The 23867-nt window shown below is 37.6% G+C and overlaps 1 protein-coding gene across 1 annotated transcript in view; it reads right to left on the bottom strand.

Moving 5' to 3' along the window:
* Positions 1 to 244: 244 nt before the first annotated feature.
* LOC139757151 (glutamate receptor ionotropic, delta-2-like) overlaps positions 245 to 23867 on the bottom strand; it is a 69233-nt gene continuing 45610 nt past the window's right edge. Inside the window, exons 7-10 of the mRNA XM_071677250.1 lie at positions 18379 to 18563; positions 4308 to 4544; positions 3939 to 4117; positions 245 to 272 (exon numbers count right to left, since the gene is read on the bottom strand). Coding sequence (XP_071533351.1) covers positions 245 to 272; positions 3939 to 4117; positions 4308 to 4544; positions 18379 to 18563 — 629 coding nt within the window. The remainder of the gene's footprint in view (positions 273 to 3938; positions 4118 to 4307; positions 4545 to 18378; positions 18564 to 23867) is intronic.

Below are 23867 nucleotides of genomic sequence, written 5' to 3' on the forward strand. Positions count from 1 at the left end.
TTGAGATGAGTAATAGTGGATATATGAGCATACATTGGTAGGTTTTCTATATATGCTAAACTTAAACTTGTTTCCTTGCCTATGGATCATGGAATCTCAAAATGGTGACATACCATTATTTTCATTTTCTACAATAAATTTGATGGAAGGTACTAAACTGTTAAGTAAGGGGAGAAATATTTGTAAAATTCTATATGTTGGCCAAACATAAAGAGCATCATCTATATACCTAAACCAAATTGCATTAGAGAGTAAGATACCGTTTAGTAATTCTGTTTTAAAAAATTTCATATAAAGATTACTAAGTAAATAAAGTGCGTAAGACAGGGGAGCAAATGGGAACTTCAGTGAAGGGCGCAAATCGGGAGGTGATAACAAGTAGTGGTGATGTGAGAAGGAGATGGAGTGAGTATTTTGAAGGTTTGTTGAATGTGTTTGATGATAGAGTGGCAGATACAGGGTGTTTTGGTCGAGGTGGTGTGCAAAGTGAGAGGGTTAGGGAAAATGATTTGGTAAACAGAGAAGAGGTAGTAAAAGCTTTGCGGAAGATGAAAGCCGACAAGGCAGCAGGTTTGGATGGTATTGCAGTGGAATTTATTAAAAAAGGGGGTGACTGTATTATTGACTGGTTGGTAAGGTTATTTGATGTATGTATGACTCATGGTGAGGTGCCTGAGGATTGGCGGAATGCGTGCATAGTGCCATTGTACAAAGGCAAAGGGGATAAGAGTGAGTGCTCAAATTACAGAGGTATAAGTTTGTTGAGTATTCCTGGTAAATTATATGGGAGGGTATTGATTGAGAGGGTGAAGGCATGTACAGAGCATCAGATTGGGGAAGAGCAGTGTGGTTTCAGAAGTGGTAGAGGATGTGTGGATCAGGTGTTTGCTTTAAAGAATGTATATGAAAAATACTTAGAAAAGCAAATGGATTTGTATGAAGCATTTATGGATCTGGAGAAGGCATATGATAGAGTTGATAGAGATGCTCTGTGGAAGGTATTAAGAATATATGGTGTGGGAGGAAAGTTGTTAGAAGCAGTGAAAAGTTTTTATCGAGGATGTAAGGCATGTGTACGTGTAGGTAGAGAGGAAAGTGATTGGTTCTCAATGAATGTAGGTTTTGCGGCAGGGGTGTGTGATGTCTCCATGGTTGTTTAATTTGTTTATGGATGGGGTTGTTAGGGAGGTGAATGGAAGAGTTTTGGAAAGAGGGGCAAGTATGAAGTCTGTTGGGGATGAGAGAGCTTGGGAAGTGAGTCAGTTGTTGTTCGCTGATGATACAGCGCTGGTGGCTGATTCATGTGAGAAACTGCAGAAGCTGGTGACTGAGTTTGGTAAAGTGTGTGAAAAGAAGAAAGTTAAGAGTAAATGTGAATAAGAGCGAGGTAATTAGGTACAGTAGGGTTGAGGGTCAAGTCAATTGGGAGGTAAGTTTGAATGGAGAAAAACTGGAGGAAGTAAAGTGTTTTAGATATTTGGGAGTGGATCTGGCAGCGGATGGAACCATGGAAGCGGAAGTGAATCATAGGGTAGGGGAGGGGGCGAAAATCCTGGGAGCCTTGAAGAATGTGTGGAAGTCGAGAACATTATCTCGGAAAGCAAAAATGGGTATGTTTGAAGGAATAGTGGTTCCAACAATGTTGTATGGTTGCGAGGCGTGAGCTACGGATAGATTTGTGCGCAGGAGGATGGATGTGCTGGAAATGAGATGTTTGAGGACAATGTGTTGTGTGAGGTGGTTTGATCGAGTGAGTAACGTAAGGGTAAGAGAGATGTGTGGAAATAAAAAGAGCGTGGTTGAGAGAGCAGAAGAGGGTGTTTTGAAATGGTTTGTGCACATGGAGAGAATGAGTGAGGAAAGATTGACCAAGAGGATATATGTGTCGGAGGTGGAGGGAACGAGGAGAAGAGGGAGGCCAAATTGGAGGTGGAAAGATGGAGTGAAAAAGATTTTGTGTGATCGGGGCCTGAACATGCAGGAGGGTGAAAGGAGGGCAAGGAATAGAGTGAATTGGAGCGATGTGGTATACCGGGGTTGACGTGCTGTCAGTGGATTGAATCAAGGCATGTGAAGGGTCTGGGGTAAACCATGGAAAGCTGTGTAGGTATGTATATTTGCGTGTGTGGACGTATGTATATACATGTGTATGGGGGTGGGGTTGGGCCATTTCTTTCGTCTGTTTCCTTGCGCTACCTCGCAAACGCGGGAGACAGCGACAAAGCAAAAAAAAAAAAAAAAATATATACATACATATATATATATATATATATATATATATATATATATATATATATATATATATATATATATATATATATATATATATATATATATATATATATACATACATATATGTATGTATATATATATATATATATATATATATATATATATATATATATATATATATATATATATATATATATATATACATATTTTTTTTTTCTTTTTTCTTTTGCTTTGTCGCTGTCTCCCGCGTTTGCGAGGTAGCGCAAGGAAACAGACGAAAGAAATGGCCCAACCCACCCCCATACATATGTATATACATACGTCCACACACGCAAATATGCATACCTGCACAGCTTTCCATGGTTTACCCCAGACGCTTCACATGCCTTGATTCAATCCACTAACAGCACGTCGACCCCGGTATACCACATCGCTCCAATTCACTCTATTTCTTGCCCTCCTTTCACCCTCCTGCATGTTCAGGCCCCGATCACACAAAATCTTTTTCACTCTATCTTTCCACCTCCAATTTGGTCTCCCTCTTCTCCTCGTTCCCTCCACCTCCGACACATATATCCTCTTGGTCAATCTTTCCTCACTCATTCTCTCCATGTGCCCGAACCATTTCAAAACACCCTCTTCTGCTCTCTCAACCACGCTCTTTTTATTTCCACACATCTCTCTTACTCTTACGTTACTTACTCGATCAAACCACCTCACACCACACATTGTCCTCAAACATCTCATTTCCAGCACATCCATCCTCCTACGCACAACTCTATCCATAGCCCACGCCTCGCAACCATACAACATTGTTGGAACCACTATTCCTTCAAACATACCCATTTTTGCTTTCCGAGATAATGTTCTCGACTTCCACACATTCTTCAAGGCTCCCAGAATTTTCGCCCCCTCCCCTACCCTATGATCCACTTCCGCTTCCATGGTTCCATCCGCTGCCAGATCCACTCCCAGATATCTAAAACACTTCACTTCCTCCAGTTTTTCTCCATTCAAACTCACCTCCCAATATATATATATATATATATATATATATATATATATATATATATATATTTATATATATATATATATATATATATATATATATATATATATATATATATATATATATATATATGTATATATATATATATATATATATATATATATATATATATATATATATATATATATATATATATATATATATATATATATGTATATGTATGTATAAAATACAGTTATTTAAGATTATCAAAATATTTGATGACATATGTTCAAACATCTACATGAGGCTTGATTCGTCTGATTTTACTTAGTATAATGGATACAAACTAGTGGGCAACGTTTTTCCTAAAATTAGGGAAGTATTTTTGCTTCAAGAGAATCGTTAAGAAATGGATTGCTTTCTCAGTTGGAATAGTTCAGATTAGTCCCATAGATACGTTTAAGAATTATCTAAAATATAGATCGTTTCCAGAGCATATGTAACATTGTTTGCACATTCTTATTATCTTGAATGAAAAGTTTGACATTATTATTTGAAACTTCTTTCTACTTTCCCATAGAAAACCGTGATCTTTGATATTTTCAATATCAAAAAGAACCTGGAAATGATCCAATGGTTTATTGTTCTTTGGATTCCTTTATAACTTTTGCATCCATTTATATTCGTTTGTATTTTTACGGTGATGTACACATACCTGATTCCCCATCCAGATGCAGCGAAGACTGATATTCCATGGTTGCTGATGTAGAAGGGCGTGTTGCCCATAGTGTCGGTGTAGCGAGAGGCAATAACGACAGTGATGAGAATTTTAAAGTCTATGAGGGAGTACCCACCTTGAGACACCTTCCGGAGCGCTTCATCCACCAGGAGAACCTGCAGTACAGTGAGGTTTGTCATGACTGAAGTGTCGCTATACAAACGTACATTTAACGCAGTTGATTTTGTTGTGTGTACGTGTGCATTTTGATTTTCTTGTTGATTATACGAATCACTTGTCATTTTTCAGGCAAAAATAATATTTTCTTCTCATACAATAATAACAAAAGTTATATAAATGGCCGACCTCCATTCCTTCATGGATTTGTTTCACTACGGAGTCAGGATGCCTGGAGAAGTATTCATACGTTGCTCCTCCGTAGAGCCAAGGTTCGGTGCACCACCGCCAACCGTCCTTCTCCACCAGGTCTTTAAATGTGTCCAGGGTTCCTGATCTTCCCTGAATGGTCAGGTGCGCGATCAACGACGAACGGAACCCTGTAGTGATGACCAGGCAGAACACCAGCCACCAACCCACCAACAACTGTACGGTGAGCAAAAGATTATAACCAAAAAGAAGGATAACTATAAACAGTAAGAGCGACCAATGACGACAGTAGCCACCAGCATATGATAGTTTAGGTTGTGGCCAGACAAGTCACCCGTCACCACTTGTGTGCACACAGTATATGATGGACGGAATGAACACCAGCTCTCACACTCACCTATAGTAAAGATGATGATCGGGCTGCCACAACTGAATAAACACAGCAGAAAATGTATTGAAGATTTTTGGAAAGAAGACCAGCTAAACATCCAAGCAGCAAAGTAGTCAAGCAGCCATATCTCTGCTAGTACCTACACCATTCAAGCAGTCAACCAGCCAACACTTGCTCGTATCTACACGTACAAGGGAGGTGATGACCAGGTTGTCGACTATCCATTATCTACATATGAAAAGTAGTTAAGCACTAAACAAAAAGTGTATATATACCTTACTAGGTGATTATACAACCACCACGATACTAACACATGTACATAGGTGTACAGCAAACAGCACCCCCCCCAGCACAACCCCCCCCCCACCCCCCACCCCCCCGCAATCCAACCCCACCCCTGTCAGAAACGTTTCATTGCGTGTAATTTCCAAACATTTTCGTCTTTACCTAAGGCATCGACAAGGTGGCACGTATGTCTACATAAACATGGAAATTTCCAGGTGCTGCCTGCTTGGGGCAACACCTTGAAGGAAGCGCCACCTTTGGAAAGGTTGTGCCATCGTCATTTAGTACAAGAGTTCCATGTGCTCAATCAACTTATTTCAAAAGACTCCATCCCATCCCTGCTGATGAGTGTAGAGCAGCCTTGGAACGGAAGAACCTCCTGGGTGGGTAAGGGGGGTTAATGTCATAGTAATAGCATTATCCCATCTTTCCATGGTTCCCTACAATGCCTCATATGCCTTGGCTCAGCCCACTAACAATGCGTCATCTTCCTTGTACCACATAAATAAATGTTCAAACCCTGATCACTCAAAATCTTTTTCACTCCATCTTTTCAACTCCAATTTGGTCTCCCACTTCTACTCGTTCCCTCCACCTTTGACACATATATCCTCTTTTTGAATCTTTCCTCACTCATTCTCTCCATGTAACCAAACATTTTCTAAACACTCTCTTCTGCTCAATCAACCATGCTCTCTTTATTACCACACATATTTCTTACCATTTCATTACTTAGTCGGTCAAACCTCTTCACATCACAAATTGTCTTTTGATTCTGATCATTCACAGCATCTTTTGATCTAAATATTCATCTCATCCTTCATCTCCACTGCCACTAGGTTCCCTCGACCACTGGCACTTACACCTTCTAAGTCATCCTCTCGTAATTTTTGCTATTCAAATGCCCAGAATGTTTCAGGAAACCATCTTCTACTTTAACTACCACCGTTGATTAATACCACAATTTCTTCTTATTGGTGGCAGACATGGCAGAGACAAAACATGACCCAGTCAAAGCTAACTCGGGTGTACGAAACGAGAGATAAATACGAGTTCCGCACGTTTTTTAAAACCTGACACGACACTTAAATGAAGAAAAATTATTTGGAAGCTGCCAACATCTGGTACCTAATCAAAAAAGCACTAGTGATTATATATATATATATATATATATATATATATATATATATATATATATATATATATACACATAAACATATATTTCTTTTTCTTTCAACTTATACTTTGTCGCTGTCTCTCGCGTTCTCGAGGTAGCACAAGGAAACAGACGAAAGAGTGGCCCAACCCACCCACATACAAATGTATATACATCCACGTCCACACACGCACATATATATACATCTACATTTCAACGTATATATATATATATATATATATATATATATATATATATATATATATATATATATATATATATATATATATATATATATATATATATATATATATATATATATATTCCTATGAGTCCACGGGGAAAATGAAACACGAAAAGTTCCCAAGTGCACTTTCGTATAATAATCACATTATCAGGGGAGACACAAGAGAGAAATATAACAGTCAGTTGATATACATCGAAGAGACGAAGCTAGGACGCCATTTGGTAAACATGTGATTTACCAAATATATACATATATATAGGTGTATATACAAATATACACAATATATACATATATATATATAGAGAGACACAGACATATACATATATAGAAATGTACATGATTCATACTGCCTGACTTTATTCATTCCCATCGCAACCCCGCGTTAGGAAGACAACAAAGGCCCCATTCGTTCACACTCAGTCTCTATCTGTCATGTAACAATGTACCGAAACCACAGCTCCCTTTCCACATCCAGGCCCCACAGAACTTTCCATGGTTTACCCCAGACGCTTCACATGCCCTGGTTCAATCCATTGCCAGCACCTCGACTCCGGTATACTACATCGTTCAACTACACTCTAGTCCTTGCACGCCTTTCACCGTCCTGCTTGTTCAAACCCTGATCGCTCAAAATCTTTTTCACTCCATCTTTTCAACTCCAATTTGGTCTCCCACTTCTACTCGTTCCCTTCACCTTTGACACATATATCCTCTTTTTGAATCTTTCCTCACTCATTCTCTCCATGTAACCAAACATTTTCTAAACACTCTCTTCTGCTCAATCAACCATGCTCTCTTTATTACCACATATATTTCTTACCCTTTCATTACTTAGTCTGTCAAACCTCTTCACACCACAAATTGTCTTCAAACATCTCATTTCCAACACATTCACCCTCCTCAGCACAACTCTATCCATAGCCCACGCCTCGCAACCATATAACATTATCGGAACCACTATTCCTTCAAACATACTCATTCTTGCTTTCCGAGATGATGTTCTCGCCTTCCATATATCCTTCAACGCTCCCAGAACTTTCGCCCCCTCCCCGACCCTATGACTCACTTCAGCTTTCATGGTTCTATCCGCTGCCAAATTCACTCCCAGATATCTAAAACACTTCGCTTCCTCCAGTTTTTCTCCATTCAATCTTACCTCACAATTGACCTGTCCCTTAACCCTACTCTACCTAATGACTTTGCTCTTATTCATATTTACTCTCAGCTTTCCTTTTTCAAACACTTTACCAAACTCATTCACCAACTTCTTCAGTTTCTCACCCGAATCAGCCAACAACGCTGTACCATCAGCGAACAACAACTGACTCACCAAGCTCTCTCATCCACAACAGACTCCATACTTGCTCCTTTCTCCAAAGTTCTTGCATTCACCTCCCTAACAACCCCATCCGTAAACAAATGAAACAATTATGGAGACATCACGCGCCCCTGCCGCAAACCGATATTCACTGAGTACAAACCACTTTCATCTCTTCCTACTCCAACACAAGCCTTACGTTCTCGATAAAAACTTTTCACTGCTTCTAAAAACCTTCCACCACACCATATATTCTTGATACCTTCCACAGAGCATCTCTATTAACTATGTCATATGCCTCCTTCTTCCCCAATCTGATGCTCTGTACATGCCTTTACCCTCTTACTCAATGTGGTTTCAGGAGTGGTAGAGGATGTGTGGATCAGGTGTTTGCTTTGAAGAATGTATGTGAGAAATGCAAATGGATTTGTATGTAGTATTTATGGATCTGGAGAAGGCTTATGATAGAGTTGATAGAGATGCTCTGTGGAAGGTATTGAAATATATGGTGTGGGAGGCAAGTTGTTAATGCAGTAAAAAGTTTTTATCGAGGATGTAAGGCATGCGTACGTGTAGGAAGAGAGGAAAGTGATTGGTTCTCAGTGAATGTAGGTTTGCGGCAGGGGTGTGTGATGTCTCCATGGTTGTTTAAATTGTTTATGGATGGGGTTGTTAGGCAGGTGAATGCAAGAGTTTTGGAAAGATCGGTAAGTATGCAATCTGTTGTGGATGAAGAGCTTGGGAAGTGAGTCAGTTATTGTTCGCTGATGATTCAGCGCTGGTGGCCGATTCATGAGAGAAACTGCAGAAGCTGGTGACTGAGTTTGGTTAAGTGTGTGAAAGAAGAAAGCTGAGAATGAATATGAATAAGAGGAAGGTTATTAGGTAAAGTAGGGTTGAGGGATAAGTCAACTAGGAGGTAAGTTTGAATGGAGAAAAACTGGAGGAAGTGAATTGTTTTAGATATCTGGGAGTGGATGGAACCAGAAAAGTGGAAGTGAATCATAGGTTTGGGGAGGGGGCGAAAGTTCTGGGAACGTTTAAGAATGTGTGGAAGTCGAAAACATTACCTCAGAAAGCAAAAATGGGTATGTTTGAAGGAATAGTGGTTCCAAAAATGTTATATGGTTGCGAGACGTAGGCTATGCATAGAGTTGTGCGGAGGAGGGAGGATGTGCTGGAAATGAGATGTATGAGGGCAATATGTGTTGTGAGGTGGTTTGATCGAGTAAGTAAAAATAAGGTAGGAGAGATGTGTGGTACTGAAAAGAGTGTGGTTGAGAGAGCAGAAGAGGGTGTTTTGAAATGGTTTGGTCACATGGAGAGAATGAGTGAGGAAAGATTGACCAAGAAGATATATGTGTCAGAGGTGTAGGGAACGAAAAGTGGGAGACAAAATTGGAGGTGGAAAGATGGAGTGAAAAAGATTTTGAGTGATCGGAGCCTGAACATGAAGGAGGGTGAAAGGCGTGCAAGGAATAGAGTGAATTGGAACGATGTTGTATACCGGGTCGACGTGCTGTCAATGGATTGAGCCAGGGCATGTGAAGCGTGTGTGGTAAACCATGGAAAGTTCTGTGAGGCCTGGATGTGGAAAGGGAGCTGTGGTTTCGGTGCAATATTACATGACAGCTAGAGACTGAGTGTGAACGAATGTGGCCTTTGTTGTCTTTTCCTAGCGCTACCTCGCACACATGAGTGGGAGGGGGGATGTTATTTCATGTGTGGTGAGGTGGCGGTGGGAATGAATAAAGACAGACAGTATGAATTGTGTACATGTGTATATATGTATATATCTTTGTGTGTATATATATATGTATACGTTGAGATGTATAAGTATGTATATTTGCGTGTGTGGACGTATATGTATATACATGTGTATGTTGGTGGGTTGGGCCATTCTTTCGTCTGTTTTCTTGCGCTACCTCGCTAACGCGGGAGACAGCGACAAAGTAAAATAAATAAATAGATAAAGAAATAAAGAAATATATATATATATATATATATATATATATATATATATATATATATATATATATATATATATATATATATATATATTTTTTGTGCTTTGTCGCTGTCTCCCGCGTTTGCGAGGTAGCGCAAGGAAACAGACGAAATAAATGGCCCAACCCACCCCCATACACATGTATATGCATACGTCCACACACGCAAATATACATACCTACACAGCTTTCCATGGTTTACCCCAGACGCTTCACATGCCTTGATTCAATCAACTGACAGCACGTCAACCCCGGTATACCACATCGCTCCAATTCACTCTATTCCTTGCCCTCCTTTCACCCTCCTGCATGTTCAGGCCCCGATCACACAAAATCTTTTTCACTCCATCTTTCCACCTCCAATTTGGTCTCCCTCTTCTCCTCGTTCCCTCCACCTCCGACACATATATCCTCTTGGTCAATCTTTCCTCACTCATTCTCTCCATATGCCCAAACCATTTCAAAATACCCTCTTCTGCTCTCTCAACCACGCTCTTTTTATTTCCACACATCTCTCTTACCCTTACGTTACTTACTCGATCAAACCACCTCACACCACACATTGTTCTCAAACATCTCATTTCCAGCACATCCATTCTCCTGCACACAACTCAATCCATAGCCCACGCCTCGCAACCATACATCATTGTTGGAACCACTATTCCTTCAAACATACCCATTTTTGCTTTCCGAGATAATGTTCTCTACTTCCAGACATTCTTCAAGGCTCCCAGAATTTTCGCCCCCTCCCCCACCCTATGATCCACTTCCGCTTCCATGGTTCCATCCGCTGTCAGATTCACTCCCAGATATCTAAAACACTTCACTTCCTCCAGTTTTTCTCCATTCAAACTCACCTCCCAATTGACTTGACCCTCAACTCTACTGTACCTAATAAACTTGCTCTTATTCACATTTACTCTTAACTTTCTTCTTTCACACACTTTACCAAACTCAGTCACCAGCTTCTGCAGTTTCTCACATGAATCAGCCACCAGCGCTGCATCATCAGCGAACAATAACTGACTCACTTCAAGCTTTCTCATCCACAACAGACTTCATACTTGCCCCTCTTTCCAAAACTCCCTAACAACCCCATCCATAAACAAATTAAACAACCATGGGGACATCACACACCCCTGCCGCAAACCTACATTCACTGAGAACCAATCACTTTCCTCTCTTCCTACACGTACACATGCCTTACATCCTCGATAAAAACTTTTCACTGCTTCTAACAACTTGCCTCCCACACCATATATTCTTAATACCTTCCACAGAGCATCTCTATCAACTCTATCATATGCCTTCTCCAGATCCATAAATGCTACATACAAAGAGAAAGGTGCAAGAGGTGAAAAAAAGGGCAAATGAGAGTTGGGTGAGAGAGTATCATTAAATTTTAGGGAGAATAAAAAGATGGTCTGGAAGGAGGTAAATAGATTGCGTAAGACAAGAGAGCAAATGGGAACTTCAGTGAAGGGCGCAAATGGGGAGGTGATAACAAGTAGTGGTGATGTGAGAAGGAGATGGAGTGAGTATTTTGAAGGTTTGTTGAATGTGTTTGATGACAGAGTGGCAGATATAGGGTGTTTTGGTCGAGGTGGTGTGCAAAGTGAGAGGGTTAGGGAAAATGATTTGGTAAACAGAGAAGAGGTAGTAAAAGCTTTGCGGAAGATGAAAGCCGGCAAGGCAGCAGGTTTGGATGGTATTGCAGTGGAATTTATTAAAAAAGGGGGTGACTGTATTGTTGACTGGTTGGTAACGTTATTCAATGTATGTATGACTCATGGTGAGGTGCCTGAGGATTGGCGAAATGCGTGCATAGTGCCATTGTACAAAGGCAAAGGGGATAAGAGTGAGTGCTCAAATTACAGAGGTATCCCTGGTAAATTATATGGGAGGGTATTGATTGAGAGGGTGAAGGCATGTACAGAGCATCAGATTGGGGAAGAGCAGTGTGGTTTCAGAAGTGGTAGAGGATGTGTGGATCAGGTGTTTGCTTTGAAGAATGTATGTGAGAAATACTTAGAAAAGCTAATGGATTTGTATATATATATATATATATATATATATATATATATATATATATATATATATATATATATATATATATATATATATATATATATATATATATATATATATATATATATATATATATATATATATATATATATATATATATATATATATATATATATATATATATATATATATATATATATATATATATATATATATATATATATATATATATATATATATATATATATATATATATATATATATATATATATATATATATATATATATATATATATATATATATATATATATATGTATATGTATATATACATATATGTATATATACATACATATATATATGTATATATATATATATATATATATATATATATATATATATATATATATATATATATATTTTTTTTTTTTTTTCAAACTATTCGCCATTTACCGCGTTAGCGAGGTAGCGTTAAGAACAGAGAACTGGGCCATTGAGGGAATATCCTCACCTGGCCCCCTTCTCTGTTCCTTCTTTTGGAAAATTAAAAAAAATTGAGAGGGGAGGATTTCCAGCCCCCCGCTCCCTCCCCTTTTACTCGCCTTTTACGACACGCAGGGAATACGTGGGAAGTATTCTTTCTCCCCTATCCCCAGGGATGCCATATATATATATATATATATATATATATATATATATATATATATATATATATATATATATATATGAAGTCTGTTGGGGATGAGAGAGCTTGGGAAGTGAGTCAGTTGTTGTTCGCTGATGATACAGCGCTGGTGGCGCATTCATGTGAGAAACTGCAGAAGCTGGTGACGGAGTTTGGTAAAGTGTGTGAAAGAAGAAAGTTAAGAGTAAATGTGAATAAGAGCAAGGTTATTAGGTACAGTAGGGTTGAGGGTCAAGTCAATTGGGAGGTGAGTTTGAATGGAGAAAAACTGGAGGAAGTGAAGTGTTTTAGATATCTGGGAGTGGATCTGTCAGCGGATGGAACCATGGAAGCGGAAGTGGATCATAGGGTGGGGGAGGGGGCGAAAATTTTGGGAGCCTTGAAAAATGTGTGGAAGTCGAGAACATTATCTCGGAAAGCAAAAATGGGTATGTTTGAAGGAATAGTGGTTCCAACAATGTTGTATGGTTGCGAGGCGTGGGCTATGGATAGAGATGTGCGCAGGAGGATGGATGTGCTGGAAATGAGATGTTTGAGGACAATGTGTGGTGTGAGGTGGTTTGATCGAGTAAGTACCGTAAGGGTAAGAGAGATGTGTGGAAATAAAAAGAGCGTGGTTGAGAGAGCAGAAGAGGGTGTTTTGAAATGGTTTGGGCACATGGAGAGAATGAGTGAGGAAAGATTGACCAAGAGGATATATGTGTCGGAGGTGGAGGGAACGAGGAGAAGAGGGAGACCAAATTGGAGGTGGAAAGATGGAGTGAAAAGGATTTTGTGTGATCGGGGCGTGAACATGCAGGAGGGTGAAAGGAGGGCAAGGAATAGAGTGAATTGGAGCGATGTGGTATACAGGGGTTGACGTGCTGTCAGTGGATTGAATCAAGGCATGTGAAGCGTCCGGGGTAAACCATGGAAAGCTGTGTAGGTATGTATATTTGCGTGTGTGGACGTGTGTATGTACATGTGTATGGGGGGGGGTTGGGCCATTTCTTTCGTCTGTTTCCTTGCGCTACCTCGCAACCGCGGGAGACAGCGACGAGGTATAAAAAAAAAAAAAAAAAAAAAAAAAAAAAAAAAAAAAATATATATATATATATATATATATATATATATATATATATATATATATATATATATATATATATATATATATATGTATGTATATATACATATATGTATATATACATACATATATATATATATATATATATATATATATATATACATATATATATATATATATATATATATATATATATATATATATATATATGTATGTATATATACATATATGTATATATACATACATATATATATATATATATATATATATATATATATATATATATATATATATATATATATATATATATATATATATATATATATATATATATATATATATATATTATCCTTGGGGATAGGGTATTAAGAATACTTCCCACGTATTCCCTGCGCGTCGTAGAAGGCGACTAAAAGGGGAGGGAGCGGGGGGCTGGAAATCCTCCCCTCTCGTTTTTTTTTAATTTTCCAAAAGAAGGAACAGAGGGGGCTAGGTGAGGATATTCCAAAAAAGGCCCAGTCCTCTGTTCTTAACGCTACCTCGCTAACGCGGTAAATGGCGAATAGTTTAAAAGAAAGAAAAGAATATATATATATATATATATATATATATATATATATATATATATATATATATATATATATATATATATATATGTATATACGTATTAGGATGTGGGAGCCTAAAAGGAGAATGTATGGCAGTGTAGTTTATATGGCTGGTGTTAGTCGAAGATCACTTGTGAGTTGGGCAAATATTGTGGAGGAATACTTGAGGGAGAGAATTTGTATAAGAATGCGTGGGATTGTGTATGCGAGGGAGGCATGTAAAGAGAGGGATAAATAGTAGCTCTTTTTTCCGTGACCATCCTTTTATGGGAGTTACTAGAGTGAACGGGCCTCAGAGATATAGAAAGTTTACATAAATGAATAGAGAACATGAATACTGATTGGACCACGACCCGATTGTGCTTTAAAACAAACAAAAAAAAGTTTGACTTTACTGCTGTATTTCATAGTTTATTTCTGGCGCTTTTTCAAAGTATACTTGAATTTATGAAGCATTTGTCTAAACTACTTTTGAAGGTATCTATGGTCTCAGCATTCACTCCGTCTGACGGTAATTTATTCCAGTGCTCAATAAACCTATTGGAAAAGAAGCTTTTCTCACGTCCGTACTACATCTTTCAGGTGTGAGTTGTATTCCATTCGTCCCGGCAACCATATTTCATTGTATTTCGAAAGGATGCTCGTGATATACCTTATCGAACTTGTTCAGAATTTTGAACACATGGATTAATCCGCCGCGAAGTCTTCGTTTTTTAAGGAAGAAAAGATGTAATCGTTGTAGCCTCTCAGATTTCTAAGGGAATTGATTCATTTTGTTGCAAGTCTTTGTACTTGCTCTAATGTTTCTTCGTCTTTTCATAGTTTGAGGACCAAAACTAATTGTAAAGTGCTAGAATTGTTTCTGGTGACCTTTAATTTATGTTCCTTGCTATGAAAGCTAACATTTGGTCGTTTTTTTTTATTTGCTGCTTGACAATGTTCAGTGTACTTTAAGACAATTGCTAATTACAACTCTAAGGTCCTTTTCTTCATTTACCTTTGATAGTTTCCAGACAGTTTGTAGTGATAATGTAAATTCTTGTCTCCAGAGTGGATAGCTTTTCACTTGTCTACATTAAACTTCATTTGCCATCTGTCTGACCACTCTGCTAGTAAGTTAAGATCCCTCTGAATCATTTCGTAGTCCCGCCTGTTTACAGCTCTACCTCCTAGTTTAGTATTGTCAGCAAATTTGGAGATCTTAGATATGAGACCGAGTTCTAGGTCATTAATGTATATCATGAAAAGAATTGGGCCTAAAACCAACCCCTGTGACACATCATTCGTTACGTCTAGCAAATCTGAGGCTTCGCTGTTTAATACTACACGCTGCTTTCTTCCAGTAAGCCAGGCTCTGATCCATGTACAGAGTTCTTCACCGATTCCGTGTGCTGTGAGTCTCTTGAAAATCTAGATATACTACATCAGACGGTAATTTTTCTTCCCTATTCAGATAAATGATATTAAATAAGTCCAGCAAAGTCGTCAGGCATGTTCTTCTGTAGCGGAAACCGTGTTCGTTGTCCAATAAGTTTTTGTGATCTGGAAACGTGACAATTTTACCTTGTATTATTTTTTTCATCATTTTACTTAATACTGACGTAAGGCTAATTAGGCGGTAGTTGAAGGCACACTTTTTGTCTCCTTCTTTATATATAATAGTAACATTCGCTAGTTTCCAGTCAGTTGGCACCTGACCATCCGATGGAGATTTGTTGAATATTTTTGTTATGTGGTATATCAGCTGTCTCCTGACCACCTTTAGATATCTTGGAGCTAAGTTATCTGGGAATTGGATTTGTTAGGATTTGATTGGTCCAGGTATTTAAGTACTTCAGAGTTCTTTATTTCTCTTAACTGCAACTCTTCTTCATCAGATCATTGAAACATTTTCATTGGTTTCGGTATCCGAGATGTTTCTTCAATTGTCAATATAAAGTTAAAAGAATAATTTAGTATGGTTGTCGTATCTTTGTCGTCAGTAGTTAGTGTGTCTTGTTCGTTTCGTAATGGTCCAATTCCTTCTTTTACCGTCTTCTTTTGTCTTGTATATTTGATGAATTCCTTAGGATTTATTCTTAACTTTCAAGGAAATTCTTGTTTCTTCCTTGCGTTTACTCTACGTTATGACCTTCCTACACTTTTTTTGGATTCTGATTAATTTCAAACGATTTTCATCGATCCCCATTAATTTGAATTTCCTATATGTTATCTTCTTTTGGGAAAATAGTTCTTCTATTCTCCTATTCATCCATGATGGTTTTGAAATATTGGAAGATATCTTTGTAATTCGGGAAGGAGTTTATTTTCAATCGTGAGTAGTGTGTTTTTAGAATTATACATTTCCTTTACTGTGTAAACGTCAAGAAGTTTTGTTACATTGATACAGCAAATTTCGTGTCTAATGTTTTCAAAATTTGCTCTATTGTAATCTGGGATCAAGGGTTTGTTGTTATTTATTTCATGATCAAAATTTATCTCTAATCTAATCAAATTGTGATCGCTGTTTAACAAACTCTCGCCTACTTCGAAAGAGTTGATTAAGTTTGTGTCACTGGTGAGGACAAGATCAAGAATGTTTTTACCTCTAGTTGGTTTTGTAATTAACTGTTCCAGAAAAGCGTCTTCAATCAGTTCCGTTAGTCTCGTTCCCTCTCGATCACCTGTTAACGTGTTTCAGTTTATGTTTGGACTGTTGAAGTCTCCTACTTTTTTAACCTCTTTACTGTTTACTATAGTTATGATTTCACTGATTACCTTATCTTCTTTTTGCTTAGGTCTGTAAATGAGAGCGATACATAGTTTACTTTTGAACTTATCGGTAATAACAACATAAAAAGGGAATCGTAAGTGTGTGTGTGTGTGTGTGTGTGTGTGTGTGTGTGTGTCTACTTTGCTCATCTTGATAGCATTTAGATTGTTATCAACGTAGATCATAACTGCACCACCTACCCTGTACAAGCGATCTTTCGTTGATAGTTTGTATCCGGGTATTGCTAACAGAGCCATTAAGTGTTTATTCTCAGAGTTCACCCACGTTTCTGAGATTGCAATAATGTTTGGTTTTTCAGTAACTACATAGGATATAAGTTCATCATAGGATATAAGTTCATCATAGGATATAAGTTCATCATAGGATATAAGTTCGTCGCGTTTAGTAATGATGCTCCGGGCATTTGTGTATATCAAACTTATTTTCCCTTAAGTTGATTTCTGTTCTAAATTTGCCTTTTTTTCTTACTGTTGGTATGATGTGTGTTTGTACTATCTCTGTTAATGTCAGCGTCGTGTGCAGCAGCGGGAGAGAGACGGTTCTCCATCTGTTTTGGGTTCGCCGCCTTACTCTGACCCTTCCCGCACTGGAGATTGATAGATAGATATAATGTCAAGAGAGAGAGAGAGTGATAGAGGAAAGGTGTAGATAACATGAATTCGTGAAGACCATCATTCAGTGTTCATGTATAAAATAAAGAGGATTCATTAGTAAGTGATATACTAAGCTGTTCCACATCAGCTGGAAAGTTACGGTATCTTGTGCGTGGGGAAGAGATTAAACGCCAGAACCTAACTCATGCTATGATCTTGCATGATTAGCGAGATCTCCTACGTTATCATACCTTTCCTGCAAATATCCTCATTCATCAGGACAATTTCAGGAAAACATTTGTTCGAGGGAAAAGTGTCAAGTGTCATCCTTGGGTAAGAGTTTATGGTGATGTGTTCATCGTTACAAACCTTATCCCGTAACAGCTGTCATCTTTAGGCAAGATTTTAGGGTATCATTGCATCCATATAAAACTTACTCCGTCGTATCACATCACATATCAGTACGAAATGTATTAGTCACCTGTCTTTAACAATGATATCAGATAACCATACACCAATAACAAAGATAGCAGGCCATTATTCCATAGGATGGAAGATGTCACGTATCATTAATGGAAATGGTTTTTGATCAAGTGCAATCACAGGGAAGATAATAAGGTATTGCTACTTTAGTTGAGAAATTTTAATGTATCACGGGAGGAAGAAATACTAAACCTAATGAGACATAAGGACGTCATATATTACTTTGCTATAAATCATAGATGTATCTGCGGTAAATAAACTTTGATATGCCCATGAAGGATTGTTAAGGTGTTCTCCTGGATGAAGAAAGGAAAGTAAAATCCTTTTTTACATTATCATGTCTTCGGTGATATGGATGAGATATTATCTGTAGGGCACAGAACAGGCACTACCTTAGAACGTAGACAAACACTCACTCTTCCTGAGGTGCTGATGGAGGGGTCATGGGGCGGCTGCTCCAGGAGGGCGCCCCAGCCGTACAGGAGGGCGGTGCTGAACCTGACCCTAGGTCCTCCTACCAGCCACCACCACGCCTTCTGCAGCAGCCACAGGAGCACTCCCCACGCCACCACACTCGCCACCACCGCCAACCACAGTTCCTCTGTCGAAGAAGGCGTTATAGACTAAGTGTGTAAAGTACCAAGCAATAAAAGTATGTTTATTATATCAATTGAACCAATCTACACGATGTATCAGGCCAAACTGAAGATACATAACCTGCAATAGAGGCCACTAGCACATAAAGATATACATATTCATATTTTGACATACGTCCTTATGTAAACGAATAACATTAGTGAATAAGATAGGATGATAAACATATGACTAATGCTATGAAGTATGCCTTTAAAGATAACAGTGTCTGCTTTCTTTTCTTAGCAAGACGATTGTTCAGATCTTGGTACCGCAGAAAACAAGAAAAGCCTTAGAAGCGACGCTGTTGTCAGGGATGCTCTCAGATTGGTAGCAAAAGCAAATCCTCTCGAATGTCACTATTTTTCTATGATGTCAGCAGGGCGACTTGACTCCTCATAAGAAAGGCACTTGAACACGAGCGTCAAAGACTTACATACAATCGTCATAAAAGACAAATAAATTCATGTATTTGGTTACCTCGTTTGTTCCAGTAAACACCTTCATTCATAGCTCCTTCTCTTTCAGTTGCCTTCAGCAACAATAATACTATAAAGAATATCTTAGTCAGGAACTCACCAGAAAATTCTCCTGGGTGCATCTACTAAGTGCTATGTAGATATTGTGATAAATTTTACGTTCGGCAGACTGGTAAGTATCTTTCTGTTAGAATTAAGCAACATAGATATAGTATAAAAACGGGACAAGAATCAAATGCCTTGTTTAATCATGTTAAAAACTATGATTATTGTATTGACTGAAGTAATGCCATCTTAATTATCAACTCTAACTCCAGTACCACGAGAAATATCATTGGATCTTCTATTATGAAATACAAAAATAATCATAATCTTAATATTAGTAAATTTATACAATTGAATAACTTTGTTATTGATAAAATTTGTAAACAATTCACCTTCTTGTCCACGTGATAAGGTTATGATACGCTCGTTGTCTGTCTTGGACAATCGCATGTTTACCAAATGGGGTCCTAGCTACGTCTCTTCGTTGAATATCAGCTGACTGTTATGATTCTCTCTTATGTCTCCCCTGATGTGATTATTACACGAAAGTGCACTTGGTAACTTATCGTGTTTCATTTTCCCCGTGGACTCATCGGAATATACTTGATCATGAGCAAAATTGTGATCCTTTTCAACATGGATTCCACACGGCTCTTCTATTACTTTTCTACAAGCTGTCCTATACGTTCTCCTTTCGTTACTGCTTTCTCCAAAACGTTAATCAAGGCCCACCAACTGAATTTAAGATTTGGATTCCTTAGGAAATTCCTTGATGAACAAGCGATGCCAAGATCTGTCCTACCCCAGCGACTGCTGGAGCTGTCGACCATTTGACGAATTCCAAAACAACATTTAAAAAAAAAAACATATTGAATTAAAGAAGATTGAAAGGTTTTTCGTATTGTAAGAGAGAAGAAGCGTGCCTTTCAAATGGCTATACCGACATATTGGAAGAACCGGATGTTGGATTATTGCTATAGTAGATAAAAAAGTGAACACAATAGGTTATAAATGAAATTGAAATGTAAGTTGGACCATCTTATTGAAAACTGCGAATGGACTAAAAACACGAACCCTTCTTTTGTGATAAACCTGTCCAATAAACAGCTAGATAAAGATTCTTTATGGGCTTTAGGATATGGATTAAGTTTTGTGTGCAATAACCGAGAAGCCACCTGTGTTGATGTCACAAAGTCTTTTTTTAATTTAGAGAAATACAACAATCATTTCTAATGATGAAATTGATATCTGTAAGGGTTTAGTGTATGCCAGTTTGTCAAAACCAATGGAACTTAATTGCCCTAAAAGATTTTTAAGAGGTATTAACATCTTAGAAAATGACAATGATATACATATTACTAAAGCAGATAAGGCTAACACTGCTGTGATTATGAACAAAAGTAATTATTCATCTAAAATGAATGATCTTTTAAATGATGACACAACATATTTCAAACTCAGTAAGAGCCCCTAAGGAGCAGATATTTCCCATTTCAATAGAGAACTGAAGTTGTTGTTGAAAGGTAATGGTTCTCATATCAAAAGTTTGTCATCTTTGTTCCCTTCATTACCATATACGTATGGACTTATCAAAACACATAAACAAAATTTACCAGCAAAACCTATAGTGAGTTCAGTAGGCTCCATCACATATGAATTGTCAAAATGGCTAGTTTCTTTATTGAGCCCTTTAGTGGGTAAGATATCAAATACTATTACCATGATAAATGTAGATTTAGTTAGGAACATTTAACAATATCAATATTAATTTTGATTTCAAACTTACTACCTTTGATGTTTACTCACTTTTCACAAAAGTTCAACTTGATGACCTTTTAGAACATTTATTTGATGTTTTGGATGATATTCATTTACCGGTTTCAAAATCTGTTTTCATTGAACTAATAAATTTGTGTATAAAAGACTGTGTATTTCAATTCAATGGAGATTATTATGCCCAAAAATTTGGCATGGCAATAGTTAACCCTCTTTCATCTGTACTAATAATCTATAAATGGAGTTTTTTGAAACAAAATTACTAAAGGATATCTTACCCTCTAAAGAAATTTGATTAAGGTATATAGATGATGTTCTTTGTGTCTGGCTAACAAATGAAAATTTGCAAACATTTCTCCCCTTACTTAACAATTATGTACCTTCCATCTAATTTACTGTACAAAATGAAAATAATGGTATGTTACCATTTTAGATTGCATGATCCATAGGCAAGGAAACAAGTTTAAGTTTAGCATATATAGAAATCCTACCAATGTATGGTCATATATCCATTATTACTCATCTCAACATGACAGAGTTAAATTATCATCATTTCAATCTATGTTCCTTAAGTCATTACGTATTTGCAGTTAAGAGTATATTGATGATGAGTTTGAGAAAATATATTCTATTGGATCTATTTAAAGTACCCTAGATGTTTCATTGATAAATCCCTTGAGTCAGCAAAGAAATCATTATATAGAGTTAAGCCCAAACCTCCCATTGAAACCAAGAAACTTTTAGTTCTCCCATTTGATAATAACTTTACTTCCCATGTTCCTGAAATCCTATAATGTAAATGTTGCCTTCAGCAACAATAATTCTATAAAGAATATCTTATCAGGAACTCACAAAAAAATTCTCCTGGATGCATCTATAAAGTCCCGTGTAGAAATTGTGATAAGTTTTATGTTGGGCAGACTGGTAAGGGTCTTTCTGTTAGACTTAACCAACATAGATATAGTTTAAGAATGGGATAAGAATCAAATGCCTTATTCAATCACGTTAAAAACTATGATCATTGTACTGACTGGAGTAATGATATCTCAGTTATTAACTCTAACTCCACTACCACAAGAAATATCATTGAATCTTCTATTATTGAATACACAAAGAATTATAATCTTGATATTAGTGAAGGTCTATACAAATTGGATAACTTTATTGTTGATAAAATTTGTAAACATATCAACTTCTTGTCCACATCATAAGTATGTGATGCGCTCGAAGTCTGTTTTGGACAATCGCATGTTTACCAAATGGCGTCCTAGCTACGTCTATTCGTTATATATAAACTAACTGTTCTATTTCTCTCTTGTGTCTCCCATGATGATGTGATTATCACACGAAAGTGCACTTGGGAAGTTATCGTTTTTCATTTTCACCATGGACTAATAGGAATATACTTCATCTCGCGCAAAATTGTGATCCATTCTGATATATATATATATATATATATATATATATATATATATATATATATATATATATATATATATATATATATATATATATATATATATATATATATATATATATATATATATATATATATATATATATATATATATATATATATATATATATATATATATATATATATATACATACATATTTATCTATTTATTATTTATTTTGCTTTGTCTCTGTCTCCCGCGTTTGCGAGGTAGCGCAAGGAAACAGACGAAAGAAATGGCCCAACCCATCCCCATAAACATGTATATACATACACGTCCACACACGCAAATATACATAACCATACATCTCAATGTACACATATATATACACACACAGACACACATATATATATATACATATATACATGCACACAATTCACACTGTCTGCCTTTATTCATCCCCATCGCCATCTAGCCAAACATGGAATAACATCCCCCTCCCCCCTCATGTGTGCGAGGTAGCGCTATGAAAAGAAAAAAAAAGGCCCCATTCGTTCACACTCAGTCTCTAACTGTCATGCAATAATGCCCGAAACCACAGCTCCCTTTCCACATCCAGGACCTACAGAACTTTCCATGTTTTACCCCAGACGCTTCACATGCCCTGATTCACTCCATTGACAGCACGTCGACCCCGGTATACCACATCGATCCAATTCACTCTACTCCTTGCCCTCCTTTCACCCTCCTGAATGTTCAGGCCCCGATCACTCAAAATCTTTTTCACTCCATTTTTCCACCTCCAATTTGGTCTCCCACTTCTCCTCGTTCCCTCCACCTTCGACACATATATCCTTTTGGTCAATCTTTCCTCACTCATTCTCTCCATGTGACCAAACCATTTCAAAATACCCTCTTCTGCTCTCTCAACCACGCTCTTTTTATTTCCACACATCTCTCTTACCCTTACATTACTTACTCGATCAAACCACCTCACACCACATATTGTCCTCAAACATCTCATTTCCAGCACATCCACCCTCCTGCGCACAACTCTATCCATAGCCCACGCCTCGCAACCATACAATATGGTTGGACCAATATTCCTTCAAACATACCCATTTTTGCTTTCTGAGACAATGCTCTCGACTTCCACACATTCTTCAAGGCTCCCAGAATTTTCGCCCCCTCCCTCACCCTATGATTCACTTCCGCTTCCATGGTTCCATCCGCTGCCAGATCCACTCCCAGATATCTAAAACACTTCACTTCCTCCAGTTTTGCTCCATTCAAACTTACCTCCCAATTGACTTGACCCCCAACCCGACTGTACCTAATAACCTTGCTCTTATTCACATTTACTCTTTACTTTCTTCTTTCACACACTTTACCAAACTCAGACACCAGCTTCTGCAGTTTCTCACATGAATCCGCCACAAGCGCTGTATCATCAGTAAACAACAACTGACTCACTTCCCAAGCTCTTTCATCCACAACAGACTGCATACTTGCCCCTCTTTCCAAAACTCTTGCATTCACCTCTCTAACAACCCCATCCATAAACAAATTAAACAA

Source organism: Panulirus ornatus, chromosome 25, assembly GCF_036320965.1.
Source record: "Panulirus ornatus isolate Po-2019 chromosome 25, ASM3632096v1, whole genome shotgun sequence".
NCBI lineage: Eukaryota > Metazoa > Arthropoda > Malacostraca > Decapoda > Palinuridae > Panulirus > Panulirus ornatus.